We start from the raw sequence: 18,307 nt of genomic DNA, 5'->3' as shown, positions 1-18,307 counted from the left end.
TAACAATCTACATCCCTGGCCCTGTGTCAGTAGTATGTTTCTAGCTGTTCAATGCATTTACACTGGCCTGAAACCAAAACAAAGAAGAATGACAGAAGAGTTTTCATGGTTTGCAAGACAAATATTTTTAATTCATTAAGAAAAGATAATTGTCCTGTAATACAATATTCATAATATAAAACACAGGAATTATTAGACAAGATACCCAGTGTGACATAAAAGTGTATACTTTTTTGACTACGATACATTATTTCATCTCTATTTAAATGTAGAATTTGTTTTGTTATGGGGACAGGGGTTGTGTCAAGCTCTTACAGATATCATCTTACTCAAGCCTGAGAAATAGGATTTCTCGCGTTCGCTCATCACCTCGAAGTGGAGAGGCTGCCTGCAGAAGTTACATTCGGCTGTAGGATGAGGTTTCAGCTCCAGGTCCACACTCTTCCAGGTGGTCAGCAGCTTGTCTGTGGGAAAGAACAGCAACATATTGTCACTACTGTAATACATAGGTTTCACAAGAAGAGTTCAGCTTGGTTACCAACAAAGGGCAAATTTGTTGCACATGGTAACCCTATCACTGATTACTTTAGATCTTTGCTCTGCATTTATAGTAACAAATGTAACTGTAGTTTATAGAAACAAAGCTGCTGTGTAGCAATGGAGGCAATTAAAATAGGGATAACTGGCACAGGTTAAATAGTGGATAAAATAACACCATTATATTCTACACAACTTATCTGCTATGTAACCTGAACCTTTCCTCCTTACAGCTTTCCTCATTAAAGCTAAGGAATAATGCCTGGAAACAGCTTTCCCAGAACTGTATCTTCATATTAATCAGCAAACAATCTCCATATTGTCTCTTGAACCAAAAAGCAAAGACTGTGTTAAGTAGCTGTAAGCACTGCTGAAGAACACTTACCCAAGAAATAACTCATCATCTGAGGGTTGTGGTGAGGTGTGGGTGCAATCCTCAGGAGTTCCTCTCCACGCGCAACAGTGGGGTAGTTAATGGCTTGTACATAAATGTTATAATCTCTCATCAATTTGTCGCAAATCTCAGTATTTTTAGCCGCATCAGAAACCTGGAAAAGAAGGAAAGTAAATCTAAATAAACATGCTTTGGGCACTGCAGAGTCAGGAAGTGGATACAGATAAATCATGACTAGGGAAAAGCACCTTTTATTAGCTTTATACTAAGGAAAAAAGCAGGGAAAACGATAAGTCTTGGCCTTGAACACAGGTTCACTGTCTTAGATCTTGTTCGGACATCTTTTAAATGTCAGTGACTTTTTCAAGTTTTATTGTCATATACAAATAACAATGAAGCATCATTACTGTAATGACATTTTTTGACCTGTGTTCCTCCCAACTTTACATAGACATAAAAAAAAAAACAAAAAACAAATATTAAATATAATAAATGCGAGCAATAAAGGTACAAGTATTTACAATAAAAAAATGCAATGAAATATTTGAAATTGTGCAGTGAGGATTTAAAGTGGCTTTGCTTAAAGTGACACTGGGAAGAGTCCAGTTATGGGGAGAGTGTTAGGCAGAATGTCAGCACATGCTTAGTGGGCTCTGGGCAGCTGTTGAGAACATGTGCAGGGAAATCAGCAGAAAAGAAGATGGGGGGCTACTGGGGCATCTTTGGGGGGCTCAGATTTTCCCTGCTAAAGGGCTGTGGGTGCCTTGGGCTGATACAGAGCTACTGAAAAAAACATAAATAATTCCTCAACCACACATAAAAAAAATTAAGGCCAATTGTAAATTGTCTTAGAATACTGCTCTCTACATTATACTACGTGTTAATTTAATGTTGAACAACCCCTTTAAGATTTAGCTCTCCTTTTAAAATAATATTAATAATTTCTGTCTGCACCTGTCAGTGTTAGTGAGCTATAAAACATTACTTTTAATAAAAAAAAAGAACACTTTCTTCAATCCTAGTCATGCTGCTACAATGGTAATGTAAGTGCATCTGTAAAGCAGGCCGGACTGACAATCTGTGGGTTCTAGCTAATGCCAGGGGGCTGCTGTAAGACAGTCACTATTTATTGGGCTGGCAGGGGGCTTTTGGGGCCTCTGTGTATTTGAAATGTCAGGGCCTATTTAGACTCCCAGTCTAGACCTGCTCCAAAGCAAAGTGCACAAGCAAACTAAATCATAACCTTACCCTGATAGGGATAATATGACTCGGACAATGGACCACTGGGAGGCCTGAATCCATCAGCATCTGTCTCATGAGCTTAACATTGCGCTGGTGCTGGCGGCGGAGAGCTTGACCTTCTTCACTCTTCAGGACTCTCACAGATGCTATTGCTCCAGAGAGAAGCATGGGCGGCAAAGAGGTTGTGAATATAAAACCAGCTGCGTAGGATCGGACGGTGTCTATCAGGGCACTTGTACTAGCGATGTATCCACCAACACAGCCAAATGCTTTGCCTTCAGAGAGATAACAATAACAAAGGAATTAAACCTCAAACATATTGATAACAGTAAAACTGAAGTGAAATCATTAAATACAGTGTTCAGGGTGAGTGATTATGTAGAAGGCCTAGACTTCATATCCTTTTAGTAAATTATACATTAGACCTTTAAAACTAGAAGGGAAGAATATTGCAAAAATTCTTCATACCGAGTGTTCCTGAAATGATGTCCATTTTGGCCATTACTCCATCGCGGTCTCCAATGCCTCCTCCCCGTGCACCGTACAATCCCACGGCGTGCACTTCATCAACAAACGTTATGGCTCCGTATTCATGAGCCACATCACACATTTCTTCCAAAGGGCAGACTGCACCTGTAGAACAGATTGAGAGAAACCTTAGCAAAGAACGGCCAATTGTGCTTCTCAGAACACTTACTGTTCTATAATTGGTTTAGAACAGAGTGACCTAGACCTGATGGGAAATAAAATCAAATTCCAGGTTGTTGAATAAAAGGCACCAAACCAACATAATTGATTGTGGATTAGTCTTTTGTTAAAAGGTCTTTTGTAAACATCTTATGTTTTTTTCTCCCTTTTTTAATCTGCAAAATGAATTTAAAGGAGCAGTAAACCAGACCCCCATCCCCTCTGAATGTCCCTTCTCCCTTTTACATGGGCAGAAAAGGCAGACCTGCCCAGCAGCCACTATCTTTGTCTACCTCATTTACAGTCCCTGGTGTAAAACTGAAGCATGTACACCAGAAATGATCTGTTCCAGGCTCCCAATGCACATGCTCCTGGTCTCAATTGCAACCAGAGAATTGGAGTGGTGAGTTATGGTGGCCACCAAACCCAGTGCTTAGTTCTGCTTAGGTACAAGGGAGCAATGCTATTGGGGAGGGGGCCAGTGTGGAGGGCCCATTATGCTTAGTAGAAAAGTACATCTTTCTCCTTCTGCTTAGAGTGTTTGGAGAGAGGGGCTTGTGCAGGGACCCCATGCTTACAAAAAGAGCTTGCCTCTACTTTAGGAATAAATTTAAACAGCTTTCTTTTTGTATTCATAATACAGAAACATTGAAAACCAACTCAAAATGACAGATGATTTAAATAAGTCTTTAACCTGCTTTCCCCAGTTGTAAGTGAACTACAGCACCGACCATCCTCAGGTTGTGAGAGCTGCAGCACAGTAACAACTGGAGAGCTGAAATAAAATAATGGGGGGAGTACTTTGCCTTTAGTCCCTATTACTAAAGGCAGTACTTGCTATGGTCCTAAAGCTGCAGTTGACTACATCTCCCAGTGTGCTTATCGGGGGGGGGGGGGCATGGTTCAACAACAGCTAAGGGTGAAAACTGTGCATTCCTGCTCTTAAGGTATGGAATAAAAACACAAACATATAAACAAGAAAGCACTTTTTAATGGGGAAATGTAATAACGTTAAAGGTTTTGCGCAAGATCAAGTCATTAAATGTTTGCTTTTGGACAGCAGACCAGTAAATGCTACCTGGTTTACTAGACCTCGAGCAAACTGTACCATTAGCAACTTACCATCCATAGAGTGGACAGTTTCAAAAGCCACAATTTTAGGGGTGGAGGGGTCAGAATTCTTGAGGAGCTCACGAAGATGGCCGACATCGTTGTGACGGAATACATATTTGGGAGCTCGGCTGTTTCGGATGCCTTGGATCATGGAGGCATGGTTTCCAGCGTCTGAATAGATCTCACATCCTAAGTTGAAAAGGAAACCAGATGCAGGTTTTAGTATTATTTATTAGCATGTTCTCCCCTTTGCTATTAGCCCTGTGCTGCAACCAACATAATCATCCCTTAAACCCCTAGAACATTCTTTCATTGGAAGGCAAATGGCAAACTAGGGTAATGTGTTGTGATATATGTAATTACTGCATAATTGCATATTATATTAACATGTGACAGCAGATATCTAGATAACACCCAGATCTTTAGTACTACAAACTGAGCCTGTGTGATGCATGCATAGTAAAGAGTTCAGCAAGGTGTGTCTTCTTTCATAGCCTGTTCACCCTGTCACACTGCTGTCCTCCAACAGCTAAGTAGGATAGTGCAGCCAGTACATTCATATGTTGTTTAACATTGTAGATAAAGCGTAACCTCTGCATCCTAGAATACTCATGAGTCAGTCTCTGCGGATCCAAGAGCCTTTAAACAGCTTTTACATGGCCCACTTTAGTCTCCTACATTCAGCTTTCCTATCACTCAGTGTATGATAGAAATGTGTGTGTAACTGCTGGCACTGACTGAATGTTACAGCAGCACAATGTGGCCAAATGGATGTCGGGACTGTTAATCTATGCAATCCATGGTGTTTTCAATGCTTTGTTCACAAAACATGCATTTTATTCGCTGTGAGCATTAGTGATAAAAGGGACGCTCTGTTACCCCTAAAGCTTGTCATTACCAGCTGATTTATAGTGCGCTGAGTGCAACAGCTGCTGCAGGCATGTATTGTTAGAAAGGTAATGCCTGGGGGAGTTATACAAAGTATAGTAACAAGCCACACATGGTTCATAGCAGATTTTAAATAAGCTTTGGTTGGCCCGGACTAACACCAAATAGGCCGGAGTATCACAAAAGAAAGATATAGCTCCCGGCAAACCAGCAACAATGATCCCCATATAGTCGCACATTACAAAGAAGTGTTAAAGGGCACTAGTGCTTTACTAGCAGCCTGGAATCCAATAAACCAGGAATTTCCCACCTGTGGCCCTCTAGCTATTACAGAGTATCCACCCAACATCCTAGGTGTGGCCACAATCATGACTAAAATCTGGGAAGCAGCAGGTAGGATAATAAAAAAAAATGCTATATAAATCCCTAATTATCTCTGTAATTACTGCAACTTCCTTTTGAGATTTTCCCATATTAACAAACTACTAATTTGTTTGCATTTTATTCTCATCTCTGCCTTGATTTTTCTCCTATTTCTATAGGCTGCCCCCTCAATTAACAACAGTATCATTGCTACTTGGCCATTTCACACATCTTTAAAAAACATATTTCTGTTTTTATGTCTTGAATGCTGTATTGAGAGCATTTCACATGTTGCTCCATTAAACCCCTGAATTACACCCAGCTGCCTTCTCTTCTTTTAGGCCCCTGTACCTAACATAACCCCCCATGCACTATTGTAACGATCTGCAATTACATTCCTTACCGGGCAGCATTTTAGCCAGTGTGAAGAGTGTCGAGTCATTGGCCACAAAGCAGGAAGAAAACAATAAGGCGGCATCTTTGCCATGGAGATCTGCCAACTCATGCTCTAACTCAACATGAAATTTACTGGTTCCAGAGATATTCCTGGTGCCGCCGGCCCCCGCTCCATGTTGTTTAAGAGTTTCCCTAAAAAAACAAAAAAATTGCTTTTCTTCATATTTAGTATAGCAAATTCATTTAAATACATAGAGCAAATCGAGATATTAAACACACTTAATTGTTTCATCCCAGTCACAGCCCCATTTATAAAAAAGGTTTTATTGTAAGAGGAGACACATATATTTGTACAGTATATCAATATACAAATATATATATATGCACACACAGAGGAACCTCAATTTTTAGACTCAATTTTAATCAATTCTAATTTTTAAAAATGATGTCCTTTTTCCTCTATTGGAGGAAAAACAATCCTATTGAGCTTATTTAATCGTTAGATAATTTTTTAGTAGACTAATGGGGTTATGTAATAAAAGACATTACGTTTTCAAAGGAACAGTAACCAATCAGCAGGATGCCTTTACTGGTCACCTGTTTTAAAGCAAATATCTTATTGGTTGCTATGGGTTACTGCTCCTGGGCAAACTTACTGCCTTTAATGACATATAAGGGTCAAGGTATGAAGATCCAAATTTCCGAAAGATCCCTGAGAGATCTTAGAAAGAAAGAGAGAGAGAGAGAGGGAGAGTGTGTGAGTTTAAATGGCATCTTGCTAGTTGTCTTGCAAAGCTTTTTAGCAGGTAAAATAATTCCAATCCTCTTAAGGATTTCATGTCTGAGTGAAGCTTTTTATTAGCATTATCATAGCTAAGGGCTTGTATTGGTAAGAAAAAAGAAAAAAAAAACAAAAAACAGTGAATAGACGGACAACTGAAATAAGAAACCTTCCTCGTAACATGGTCGCGTGGGAAAGAATAAAGCTTTATATGTGAAAGCCCCACACTGCTATTAGAATTCTATTCATATAATCCACAGAACAGAGAGTGCTGGGATAATTGCACACTCACTGCACTTCAGCCCCCTGTGTTGCACAGGCTGGAGAATAAGTTTCTGTGAAATAAGTACTGCAGGCGATTTTGTCCCAGTTGCGAGATTCACCCGAAGGAAACCGCATTGTGTTTCAGGAGAAATGAAATAGGAGAAGGTCTTGCAACAAAAACATTGGCAAACGGTTATGAAGCAAAGGCCCATTACGAAAGGTGCATCTGGGTAGGATTACTACATGCATTCCTATTGTCTGTCTGTTGTACAAGCTTCCCAAGGAAGAACTAGATTTGGGTCACGGTAACCATGTCATGTCATGATAACCATAGTTATATCACTGTACCTTTATCAGTAAAGATCAGGGACAGGTATAATATTATTAAAAATAATAATATTTCATTCTTAAAGTGCTACAGGCACCTTACTATTAAAAGAATCCCATTACTCATGCTTAATGCAAATGTCAGACACAGACAGTATGTTCTCTGCTGGCCCACTACTTCCCCCACACATGGGGTAGCTCTCCCCCAAAAATTTACATGAGCAGTTTCTGCCCAAAATCCACCCTGTCTGCAAAGTAACAGGTAGATCCCACTGCTGTCAATGCATACCCCCAGGCAAGGGACCTGAATTTGCCTATCTGACATTGGTCTAAACCACCCTTTTTCAGTTATTTTTTAAAATGCCCTCCCTTCCCAAAACCCTCCATTATTTGTCAGTTCCAAATGCACAGTGTATGAAAAAAGCTAGAGTCAGGGCAAGAGGGCAGATTAATATGAAGCAAGTATATGAACATACTTAATTAAGATATTAATTCTACTTGAAGACCCAAAAGAAATGCCTGACATGATTGATATCTGTACTCTGGCCTAAAGGCGTTGATACACGCACCAATTTCAAAGTTTTGTATGATAATTGGTGCATGCATGGTGAAAGACAAGGTGACCGAGTGTAGTGTTAATGCTGAATCTTCAGATATGGGAAAAGAATTCCTTTGTTGTTACCTGCGTATCTGATAATTCAGCTCTTAAGGTTAGTAGAGTGGATGAACGATCTTGCCTATGAGCAACAGTTGTGGGAACATTCGTAATTGTAGCGTGTACGGCCACCTTAAGAGTAGGCGTGTCTCTTTGATAAAAAATAATGACCCTGAATTACACTGCAATGATGAGACTCCAGCTATCAGATCAATGTGACCTTGGCTGTGTAAACACATAGCATGCAGGCAAAGATGATGATTAACTTGTTAGGATATATATGGGCCTGTATGGTATGATCAGCCACGTGTATATGAAGCAATCATTAGGTTTTAAACTATCCAAGTCACGCAAGGAAAAAACACAGAATAAACGAACACTGCACTCCATCAGTTTGTCATTTGCTGTGTGATGTACGGTTATTTGAAATAACAGAACTGTGTTTGGGATTCGCCCTGCCAAAATAACACATCACGTCCCATTCAAAAGTAAAAAAAGAATTCAGAAAGGGCGCGTTTCTGTGCAGAATCAGTGAGGCTGATTTACAGCATTGGCCTCCATCAAAATAACGCAGGGCTAGTTTAATTGAATCATTCCAAAGGAGATTGTAGTGGCAGATTTATATTAGTTTTTATATTGTATTATATTTATATTAGTTATTATATTACTGTGCCTGCAGTGCAAAATGAATGACTGCTTGAGACACAGTAAATGTGCTCCAAATGCCTTGACATAACCTGACCCATTAAAGGGGCACAAAAGCCAACTTACATCACTGCTCCTACCACCTTAGGGTGGCGACTCATTCCCAGGTAATCATTGCTGCACCACACAGAGACAGTTTTCTTGCTTATTAAAGTGTCGGAGTAATCGTCAGCCATAGGGAACACTTCCGCACGCCGGTTGACAGTTTTGAAGACGCGGTAAGTATGGTCGTTTTTCTTCTCGTCAATTTTCTTTTCGAAAAATTTGTCATACTTGAAGGTCTTTACAGCTGAGGAGGGTTAATCAAGGTTAATCAAACATTTATTGCACTCCCATGACACAGAAGATGCACAGTCATTACACAGTGTTCTGACAATATTTACTTTGCCAAATACACTTTTACCCAAATTTCACATTATTTATTAACAGATAAGAGGCCCTTACGCACAGGGGCACTAGGGTTTGGCATTGCTGGAATGTTCTAGCCATTTGGCAGCTGCACAAAGAATGTGTGTGTTTAGGAACATTACTCCTGTTAGAGTCATAATTCTCCAGATGGAAGGATGTAGCCTCTTAGCAACATGATACAGAATGACAAAGATATGCCTGTACTTGTGTGTACAAGTGGGGGAGTTGTATATCTTTGCAGCAGTAAATGTTTCTGACTATAACAATATTTATACATCAAATGGAAAAGATTAGTGATGCGGCCCAATTTTTTTTTTTTTCAGGATACAGCTGACTTCTAAAAGTTCAGCCTAATTAAATCCAATCCCTTATGGTCACGATAGTTCTGTATACTGAAACTGACTTTTTCTATATTACAAGCAGCTGAACAGCAGTCATTTAACGCTCAACCCCTTTTGCTTTCTGAGCACTCCTTCTCACTCAGACTATGAAGACCTCAAAGAGTTGCCTACTGTGCATGGCTGGTTTTAATTGGAGCAGAGGTAGGGAGCATGCCCAGTAGGCACCTCTTTGAGGTCTTCATAGTCTGAGTGAGAAGGAGGGCTCAGAAAGCAAAATGTAGCAGAGCTTTACACTAGACAAGGAAGTCAGTAAAAGAGCTGCAGTTAAGCGGTTTGTAATAGAGAAACAAAAAAATCTGCATGCAGAGAATGAGGTATATTATTCGGCAGCTGTTTAGATTAATTTTTGGGGATTTTACAATAAAAGGCTTACTTATCCTTTATGATGCTTTGAAAGGTATACACCTGGAGAAAACACAGACTTGCATTCTGAGTGCCTACAGTTGGCTATACAAAAGCCAATAATAATATTGGACCAACCTGGCAGCTTACTATATGCGGGCCACCCACAGTCTGCCCAATCAACATCTAGCCAAGCATCACCCAGATATCTATAAGGCAGGTTAAAAAATCCTTTAGGAGGAGAACCACGTCAGCACGTGCCTGCATAGGACCCAATCAGTTGCCCAAGGGCCAATGATCAGATAAGCCTGATTTGGTTCAGCACATGGGTGGCCAAATTTGTATGATCGACTCCTGCAGTCACTTTTCCAAACAAGGGGTCTATTTGTGTATGGCAAATAATTGCTTTGTGTGACAACTTCCTCTCACAAGACTGGTTCTCTTTTTTTTATCAGTGAAGTTAGTATCATTTTCATGTGACTCCCTTTCATAGAAATACTTACCTTTAGGCATGTTATCTTGAAGAAGATGGGAAACTACTGCAGGCCTCTGATGAAGCACGCTCTCTTGAAATTTCTCTAGAACGCTACGATTTTTCTGCAGGGTCATTTTTGCTTCTCCGGCACCTTTGGTGATTGGCCCACGCAAATCTAAAATGCACAAGAGTGAGAAAGGTCACTTGATATTTAGCAAAGAAATACCATTAGTTTTCTCTGTACTGCACTATGAATTATATCATATAGATCAAGAGGTAATATATAGAGCAATAACTGCAAAAGGCAATTATAGTTCTCAATTTCCAGAGGATTAATATCCCTGTAGGCTGACATGCTGTGTAACACTGGAATTTCCAAATATAGCTATTGCATGTTGCTAACCCCTTGCAGGGCTGTGGTTGCGATATAAGGAAGTTATAACACCCAATCTGATAAGTATGTGTGGCAATAAGGTTTTCTGCAACAGGGAAAACAAACATGAAACTTACCCCCAGGCTTAAATTATGACATTGGGTATAATCTGATATGTACAACTTCTCACCAAGCTGAAGGCTGCCTCATGAACACAAGTACACAGGGAAGGCTAACTTAAGTATATTAATCTAAGCCTGGGGCCTGGAGACAAAATTCACATGATACTGTATTGCTGTGCTGTGCCTTTAGCTATAGTGCAGTCAAATAAGTTTGGATTAAGATACTTAATGCAGAATAGTTCGGGAGGCATTCCCTCAACAACACTCAATAGTCAATTAGGGAAAAGCAATGTCTTATGACCATAGGTGGCCAACATCATGTAGCCTTTCTGCAACATCAGCAATGCCACTGCCTGTCCGTTGCCCCATCAGTTGTATTTGGCACTGCCATATAGAGCGCCTAAATGAAGCTCACACCACCAGGCAAAGCAACTCTAGGTGATCTTGTTGCTGATAAAAACCTGTAGTGCCACAGCATTTACTGCAAGTAATATAAATAAGTAACACCCTGAATATATTACGCCTCATGAAGAGATGTCTTTTTTAAATCCCCAAACTGAGACAGCCATTCTGATCACTTCTCAGTGGTAACAAGACTAGAGCATGAAGTCAGAGCAACATACCTTTTCTCATTGTTTGCATCTTCTGTACATCCTCCTGAGTCTCAGGGCTGGCCTTGCGAATGACGCTGCTGTTTTCTTGCACCATCTGGGCCGCCAGAAAAGGACATTTTGATGCACTCTGCCCACTTACTGCGCCAGGGTGATCTGCTGGCACTTGGGATCCAGTTAGGCCTCCCTGAACCTGGGTCCTGTTAAGTGGTGCTGGAAGAATTTAAATATAGACTTTAGATATTGTATGACTGCAAGTAGTAAATATGCAGTAATATTGTGCAAATATGATAAGGTCACATGCATGTAAAAGTTTATCATGTGTATCGTTGCATTGCAACTGCAGCATTCCATACCTTCTAAAGTCAACAGAAATGGGCTTTTTTTTCATTTTCCATTTTATCAAATAGAATACTAAGTGCTATTATTATTCCTTCCCTGAGTTAGTGTAAACCAGTGGCAGAAATAAAGGCGTTCGCAGTACTATTATTTCTGTGATCATGACGCATGTTGGTAAGCCACAATAAATACAACAATTCAACTTTATAAATAGAATATTTATTTTACATCAACTTTTACAGGTTTTTTTTTTCCATAAGGGCACATAACATGGACATACACAGAAACACAGACAGTAGGTAATGAGGGCCCTGCCCAGAGAGAAGGGACACAGTTGTAATTAACTGTATGACTGTACTATATTACAATAAAAGAGCTTTCTACTTCATAATGGCAACTTACAAATAATTGGGCACCTTCATTTACTGCAGTGAGCAAAGTACAATTTCGAGTACAATCACCGGTTTTCCCCAAGAATGTTGTTGTTGGCGATTCTCTTGATGCAACTGCACTATGTCCACCTCAACTGCGGCAAATGCTTTCTAAAGCTGGCCAAACATCCACCGATATTATTGTATGAAACACTGTACGTACAATATTCGGTGCGTGTATGGTGGCTCAAAGAGGCGGCCGATATCGCAGAAGGCTGTGGATATCGGTTGACTTGTCAATTGGCCAAGTTAAAAGATTTTGATCTGGCGCCACTGAAGGTACCCAACCAAAATCTACGTTCAGGGCTAAACCAGCAAGTGGAGGTAGAATTTCTATTGTTTCTACCTCTATCTGACAACTCAGCCCTGAATGTCAGTGGAGGGTGGGAACGAATGGTCCCACAAAAGAATGGAATTACTAAGTGTAAGGCCACCTTAAGTCTGCCTGCCATCATTTTTGGTGCTTGCTGGTGTCAATTCTGGTGCTTGGCATTTGAGTGATGTGTGCATTGTTTTGCCACAAGTGTGCGTCTATAGCCGCAGGGTGCTGAGGGAACCCTGGAGCTACTGCCTACTCAGCAGGTGGCAGTAGCTCCAGAGTTTCTTTGCGGCAATAGGCACAGCAGTACCTGATTCATAACAGAAGCCAGGAACGACTGACTGGTGCTGAGTGCAACTATACAGAGGTGCAGCATTTTAATACAAATACCTTAAATGAAAGTTCTTTTAGGTGCAACTCAATGCAGTGAAAAGCACAAGTTTCCCACTGTGCCTGCCACTGTAAATAAGACATAATAAATCTATGATTAGAACACTGGCCACCATTACTAAGAGCTAAATATTTTTTTGCCAACTCAAGCAACATGTGGTCATGCGGCATTCACATATTAAAGAGTATGAGCTTATGTAGGTGGTGCTTTTCTCTTTATGCCCAGTGTTGCGGATCTGCTCTAGTACAGTGCCTTACAGCATTCAGGCCTTTGCTTCAATTAATCAAAATGTGCAATTAGGTAGATCTGATTGCTTTGTGAATGCTATGGGTTGGGCGACATACAGTGAATGAGGGCCATTTAGTTAGCCACAAGACACATGAAATGTAAATGGAGCGACCTTTGTGTTAATGTTCAATCTATTCTGACTGTAAAAGAGGATTATATCTATTCCAGACACACCTTGCTGGGCACAGTCTACTGGGATTGTTCCCTTTGCTCTGGTTTCACAAGTCTTACAGGCACAATTGGAAAAACTCCTTTCACCTTGCACATAATTTGCCAGTCATTGTGAGTTCGTGACACGTCACAAAACGAGAAATATAATAAAACCTATTTAGTTTATGATGTTTTTACAGTCAAATGGGTCATCTACAAAAACAACACAAGTGGAGATGCCAGAGAATATTAGAGAATGTTAGAGAAGCAGCATGTCTCTGAGCCACAAGACAAGACAAATACCAGAACTGATCCCTGCCTGACTGTATGGGTAATTGAGACTGTGTGTTCTTTGCCAGAAATCATGTTTGAACACAAACGCCTATGTGATTAAAGCGCTGGAAACCTCCATCTGATCTTACAACAATGGCTTCCAATTCCATAGCCTAAACTGTCACGATGACCTGCAGAGGGTACTGCCGCACCCATGAAACAGCACGTACTGCTCCCATGGGAGGGCCAACCGTCATGAACATTACATTTTCCATTCCTTCTTATGCTCATTAGAGTAAATACTTAAGTGCTAGAGATCTCTCGTTGCCCTGAAGAGCTTACAATCTATTTAGGGTTATACAACCATGGGTTAATCAGTGAGACATGACTGGCAAAACTGCACAATACCAGACCCATGGTGCAGGACTTCTACCCATCAAGTCTCATTTAACCCATTAGGCCTTATACTTATAGTGTGGTTCTTGCATAACTGTGCACTTATTCACAGGCACAAACACTAAAATGCTAAAAGGAGAACTAAAGCCTAAAAATGAATATTGTTAGAAATATAAATTTTATATGCTGAACTTATTACACTAGGCTAAATGTTCAGCGTCTTTTTAGTAGTAATGATCCAGGCCTTAAAAGTTGTCCCAGGAGCCCCCCATCTTTGTTAGGAGTGTCAGTGGGACTGCACATGCTCAGTGTGCTCTGGGGAGCTGTTGGGAAGGCAAGTTTAGGGGTTGTCGTAAATGATCAAGCAGAAAATTTGCTTGAGGTTTGCCCGTCATATAAGCTGATTCTACAGGGCTGATTATTACCTGTATAATTTACTAATCAGCCTTATATTGTAATGTTTATATTCTATATATAAAGTATATTGTGAGTGAGTCCCTAAGCTCAGGTAAGTGCCAGCAGCACAGAGCATGTGAAGGGAATCAGCAAAAAAGAAGATGGGGGGCTACTGGGGGCATCTTTGGGGGCACAGATCTTCCCTGCTAAAGGGCTGGGGTTGCCTTGGGCTGGTACAGAAGCACAACACATAATGTAGAACATTTCTGCCCTTTAGTTAAGCTTTAGTTCTCCTTTAAGTAGCCACATATGCCAATAGGGTGACCAATGTTTTTTTTTATATGTTGTATATGTATGTTATATGTTGGGGTGTTTGCACCTTCATGTATTTAGTTGGGTTTACGTGTACTGTGCCTTACAATAACATATAGAAGAAATGATCACAACACATAGCTTATACTTCTGAAAAGGCCAGTTTATAAAACTTACTTGTTCCACTTTGGCCCCAAACTGCATGAAAAATAACTTTTTATGCCCTTGGAATAACTGGACCCTGCACCCTCTCTTCTTTATTATAGCTGTCCTGACATTTGGCATGAACTGTAACTATTCCCTTTCAAAGGCAGAACAAGTGATTATACTCACATTACAGTACATTCCCTTCTCACGCTTATATTTAATTTTGAAATAGTAGTGCCATATTAAAACACAAAAGCTGCCAAGTCACAACCAACTCAAACAGACGCCTTATATCATAATGATCAGTCTCCCAGCATACATTATACAATTATAGACATCCTTAGCATCAACACCAGTCTTGGTGCAAGAGTAAGAATTATGTACTTAACAGAAATAAGGCCTGAATCAGACGTAATATAGGAAGGGAGAAGCTGTCACTAAAACAAGTCCAGCAAATCCTGGATCAGAATATAACCCAAAATGCAATCCTTTGAAGAAACCTGCCATTTGTCACATTTCCCGTGTTTGTGGTGTGCTAGTGATTATCTGTACCTTTGGCCTAAAAACTGTCTCACCTAGAGGACAGCAGCCTGACACATTCCTGAAAATAAAAGGTCATGTTGTGAAGCTACAGAATGTATAACTTAAGGACATAAATAAAGAATGGAAGAAGTTGTGTTGGGTGAAGCAATAAGGTCCATTGATGGCTGATAAAACAAGGAGGAAGGGCTCAAAACAAGAAAGAATTTACTGATCTCTAATTAAGGTGACTGACCCAGGAATTAGGCTTCCACTCTACCCCCTCAGGGCATTAGGAATATATTTTCTGGACACTGGCCTTAGGGCAGTAAATAATGAATAAGCTACTAGGAGAACTGGAAAGAAGTAACTAGAGACATCTCCCTCTTAGATTGTAAACTCTAAAGGGCAGGGCCACCTTCATTTTGTTTCTTTAATACGTAGAATTTAATCTTGAATGTATTAGCACTAGTGCCATTAGTATAAGCACTTTATAAATAAAAATATACATACATGTTGTACTTTATATGGATTATATCCTATTAAAGTATTGTTCCAATGTACAAGTGGCCCTTTATAAATAACAATATACATACACACAGTTGGAAACTACCAGCCTGTTATGAAAAGTGGATTTTCAACACCCAGCTGCTTAAGATATTCTGCAATTGATTAATAGCAGCTATACCAGCACTGAGCACTGAGCACTGAGCACTGAGCACTGAGCACTGAGCACTGAGCACTGAGCACTGAGCACTGAGCACACAGCTTTAGTTACCCTTTAAAAAAAAAATCTCTCTAAAGGGCTAAAGTAAATGAACTAAGTAACTTCTGTCTGACACTGATTTACTTACTCTTGGAATCTGATGTCTCCTTGGTCTCTTGCTGATGAACAGCCGACGTACTCAACGAAGCACATGACAAGGGCTTGGTCCCCATCATCACGGGGCAGTTCTGAGCATAGGTCACCAGAGATTTGCCCGCTTTCTGCAGGAAGGTCTGGGATACACGGGAGAGAAAGGGACAGCGGCGCACAATGGTATCCATTATCGACGGGGATTTCAAATCTGCAAAGAGGAAAAAAAAAAAAATCAGAGTGATAATTACAGTACAAACTGTCTATCGTTCAATTACAATTTTTTTGTATGGGATCTATTTACATGGGACCTGTGGTTTTCTGGATATGGGATCTGCTTGTCATTTTGATCATCACTCTGTAAAGCTACTAAAACAAATTCAAAGATTAAAAAAAAATCGCCAATGAGGTTTTGCCACAAGCACAGGTTTATGCAACTTGTAGAAGGGCTCTATGGGAAGTGGCATTCTGGATAACAGAACCCATGCCCGTATACCAAATCCTAACTGAGGACTTTACTGAAAGAGGAAGAATCTTTTACAGGGCAGGCAGACTTGCCATTGGCCCCAAGCTTTTTGGCAGCCTCTGGCTTCTGAGAGCTGACTGATGCTTCTAAACTATCCCTGAACTAAACACCTTCAGCTCTGTATGAAAAGAATACACTCATATCGACCTGTGTGTTAGAAGAGCATTAAGTTGCTCTCATAATACAATGACATGTATACAAACATGTGAGTAGGTTAGGGATGAAAAAAAAACTTATTCCGATTTAAAGGACTACAACTCCCAGCATTCTCAGCAGAGCCGGTACATCTGTAATGTATAAGTACAGAACACTTGTAAAATAATGCCTGCTCCCATAATGAGGCACAGACACGTTTATAACTTGCAGAAGAGGGAAATATCTGTCAGATCCACTCACCAATAGCACGAATAGAAGTGAATGGCAGCAGTCACCCCTGGGTTTTCCTCTCCCGGCAGCTAGCCCCGCAATGTCACCTGGTAGAGTGAGAGCTTCCGGCTGCTGCCTAGCCAAGTCCTCTCACGGTTCCGCCACGCCATTGGTTAGATGTATAGCCCGCCCCTTCCACTAACCAATCGTGGCATGATAGTTGTATTGCTAAATACTGTATTTGCCCGCCGTGCCCTTAACACGCAGAGTACTGATGTCATTGCACGCCATGAGTTTCTCACAGGCTTTTTCCGTAGGAAATAGGAGAGCCTGTTGCTTCCCAGCAGCAGAACTTTTATTTCATTCTAACTATCCTTTTATAATAACAAGCGAAGGTTACATAGGAAATGAACAGTCCAGTTGGTGGTATCCTTAATAGGGCCATCTAAGAGTAAATATGGAGTAAATTCTCACCTTGTAAAGTCTGATATCTGATTTAGTTAATTTGGAGAAAAGAGGAGTTGCTGGAGGAAGCTCTCAGGGCCCCTGTACTGAACATCTGCCTATAACTACATGTGCAGAACTGCTGCTTTCCCACTGTGTGGCCTTGCCCAGCCTGGGGTGCTGCCCATGGGATGATTAATGCCAGTTATTAATAGGGAAAACATGATACAGATAACCCTGTAGATCTACATAGTAACTAGAGGCAATCCGTTACCTCCCAACTAGGACTGTTCTCCCAGTCCTGCTTCCCACTATACACTTCAGATTATTTTCAAACCTTTTGGGGCCCTTCTAGCTAGCACGTGAGTTAACACATATTGCACAATTCTGTGCTCTGACAAAAGCCTAAACTCTATAATACCTTTTATACATACAGTCCTACTTCAGAACATTAATAGGATTAAACAACTTCCTATCTGAGCCTCCTTATTGGCATATTTCACAGGTTTAGAGGAGAACTAAAGCCTAACTAAAGAAGTAGGGCATAAATATTGTACATTATGTTTTGTGCTTCTGTACCAGCCCAAGGCACCCACAGCACAATATAATGTATATATAGAATATAAATATGATTGACTGATTAGTAATTAACACAGATAATTGCTACATTGCAGCCCAGTTAGCATTAGAAACATCAGTAGCATCAGTTTATATGACAGACAATATGGCATTTTTAGCCATGTTCATTTTTAGGGTTTAGTTCTCCTTTAAGGGGAATAAGGGAGGAGTTAAGAATTAGTCTATACACCAAAGCCCTAGCTGCAGAGAGACACTAGCATTTTCCTTTAAATTGAGAATTACCCTGGGCGTTACTTAGAGACAGACAGAGAGGCAGCAGCAGGCAAATCTGTGTGTGTATGGAAGTGCTACACAATCCTTAATCCCTAATGGCAATGACACAGTGGCACATCTCCTGCGGGTAACAAAGCACCAGAAAATACCCTGCAATCTGTATGAATTCATATCATTGCATTTTCCCACAATTACGCTAGATTGCAATCTGGGTTTTG

General features: G+C 40.5%; 1 protein-coding gene across 1 annotated transcript; it reads right to left on the bottom strand.

The window, feature by feature from the left end:
- Positions 1–109: 109 nt before the first annotated feature.
- Positions 110–16,899, bottom strand: alas1 (5'-aminolevulinate synthase 1). The gene is given in 11 exon segments (NM_001008071.1): positions 110–464; positions 923–1,085; positions 2,180–2,448; positions 2,642–2,806; positions 3,983–4,162; positions 5,628–5,812; positions 8,419–8,641; positions 10,007–10,153; positions 11,097–11,297; positions 15,900–16,112; positions 16,824–16,899. Coding segments are annotated over 10 exon segments (1,887 nt in total). The 5' UTR covers positions 16,093–16,112; positions 16,824–16,899; the 3' UTR covers positions 110–303.
- Positions 16,900–18,307: the final 1,408 nt, after the last annotated feature.

This window comes from Xenopus tropicalis, chromosome 4 (assembly GCF_000004195.4).
Source record: "Xenopus tropicalis strain Nigerian chromosome 4, UCB_Xtro_10.0, whole genome shotgun sequence".
Classification (NCBI taxonomy): Eukaryota; Metazoa; Chordata; class Amphibia; order Anura; family Pipidae; genus Xenopus; species Xenopus tropicalis.
Note: the sequence above shows the minus strand (reverse complement) of the source record. Positions and strands in the feature narration are given on the sequence as shown.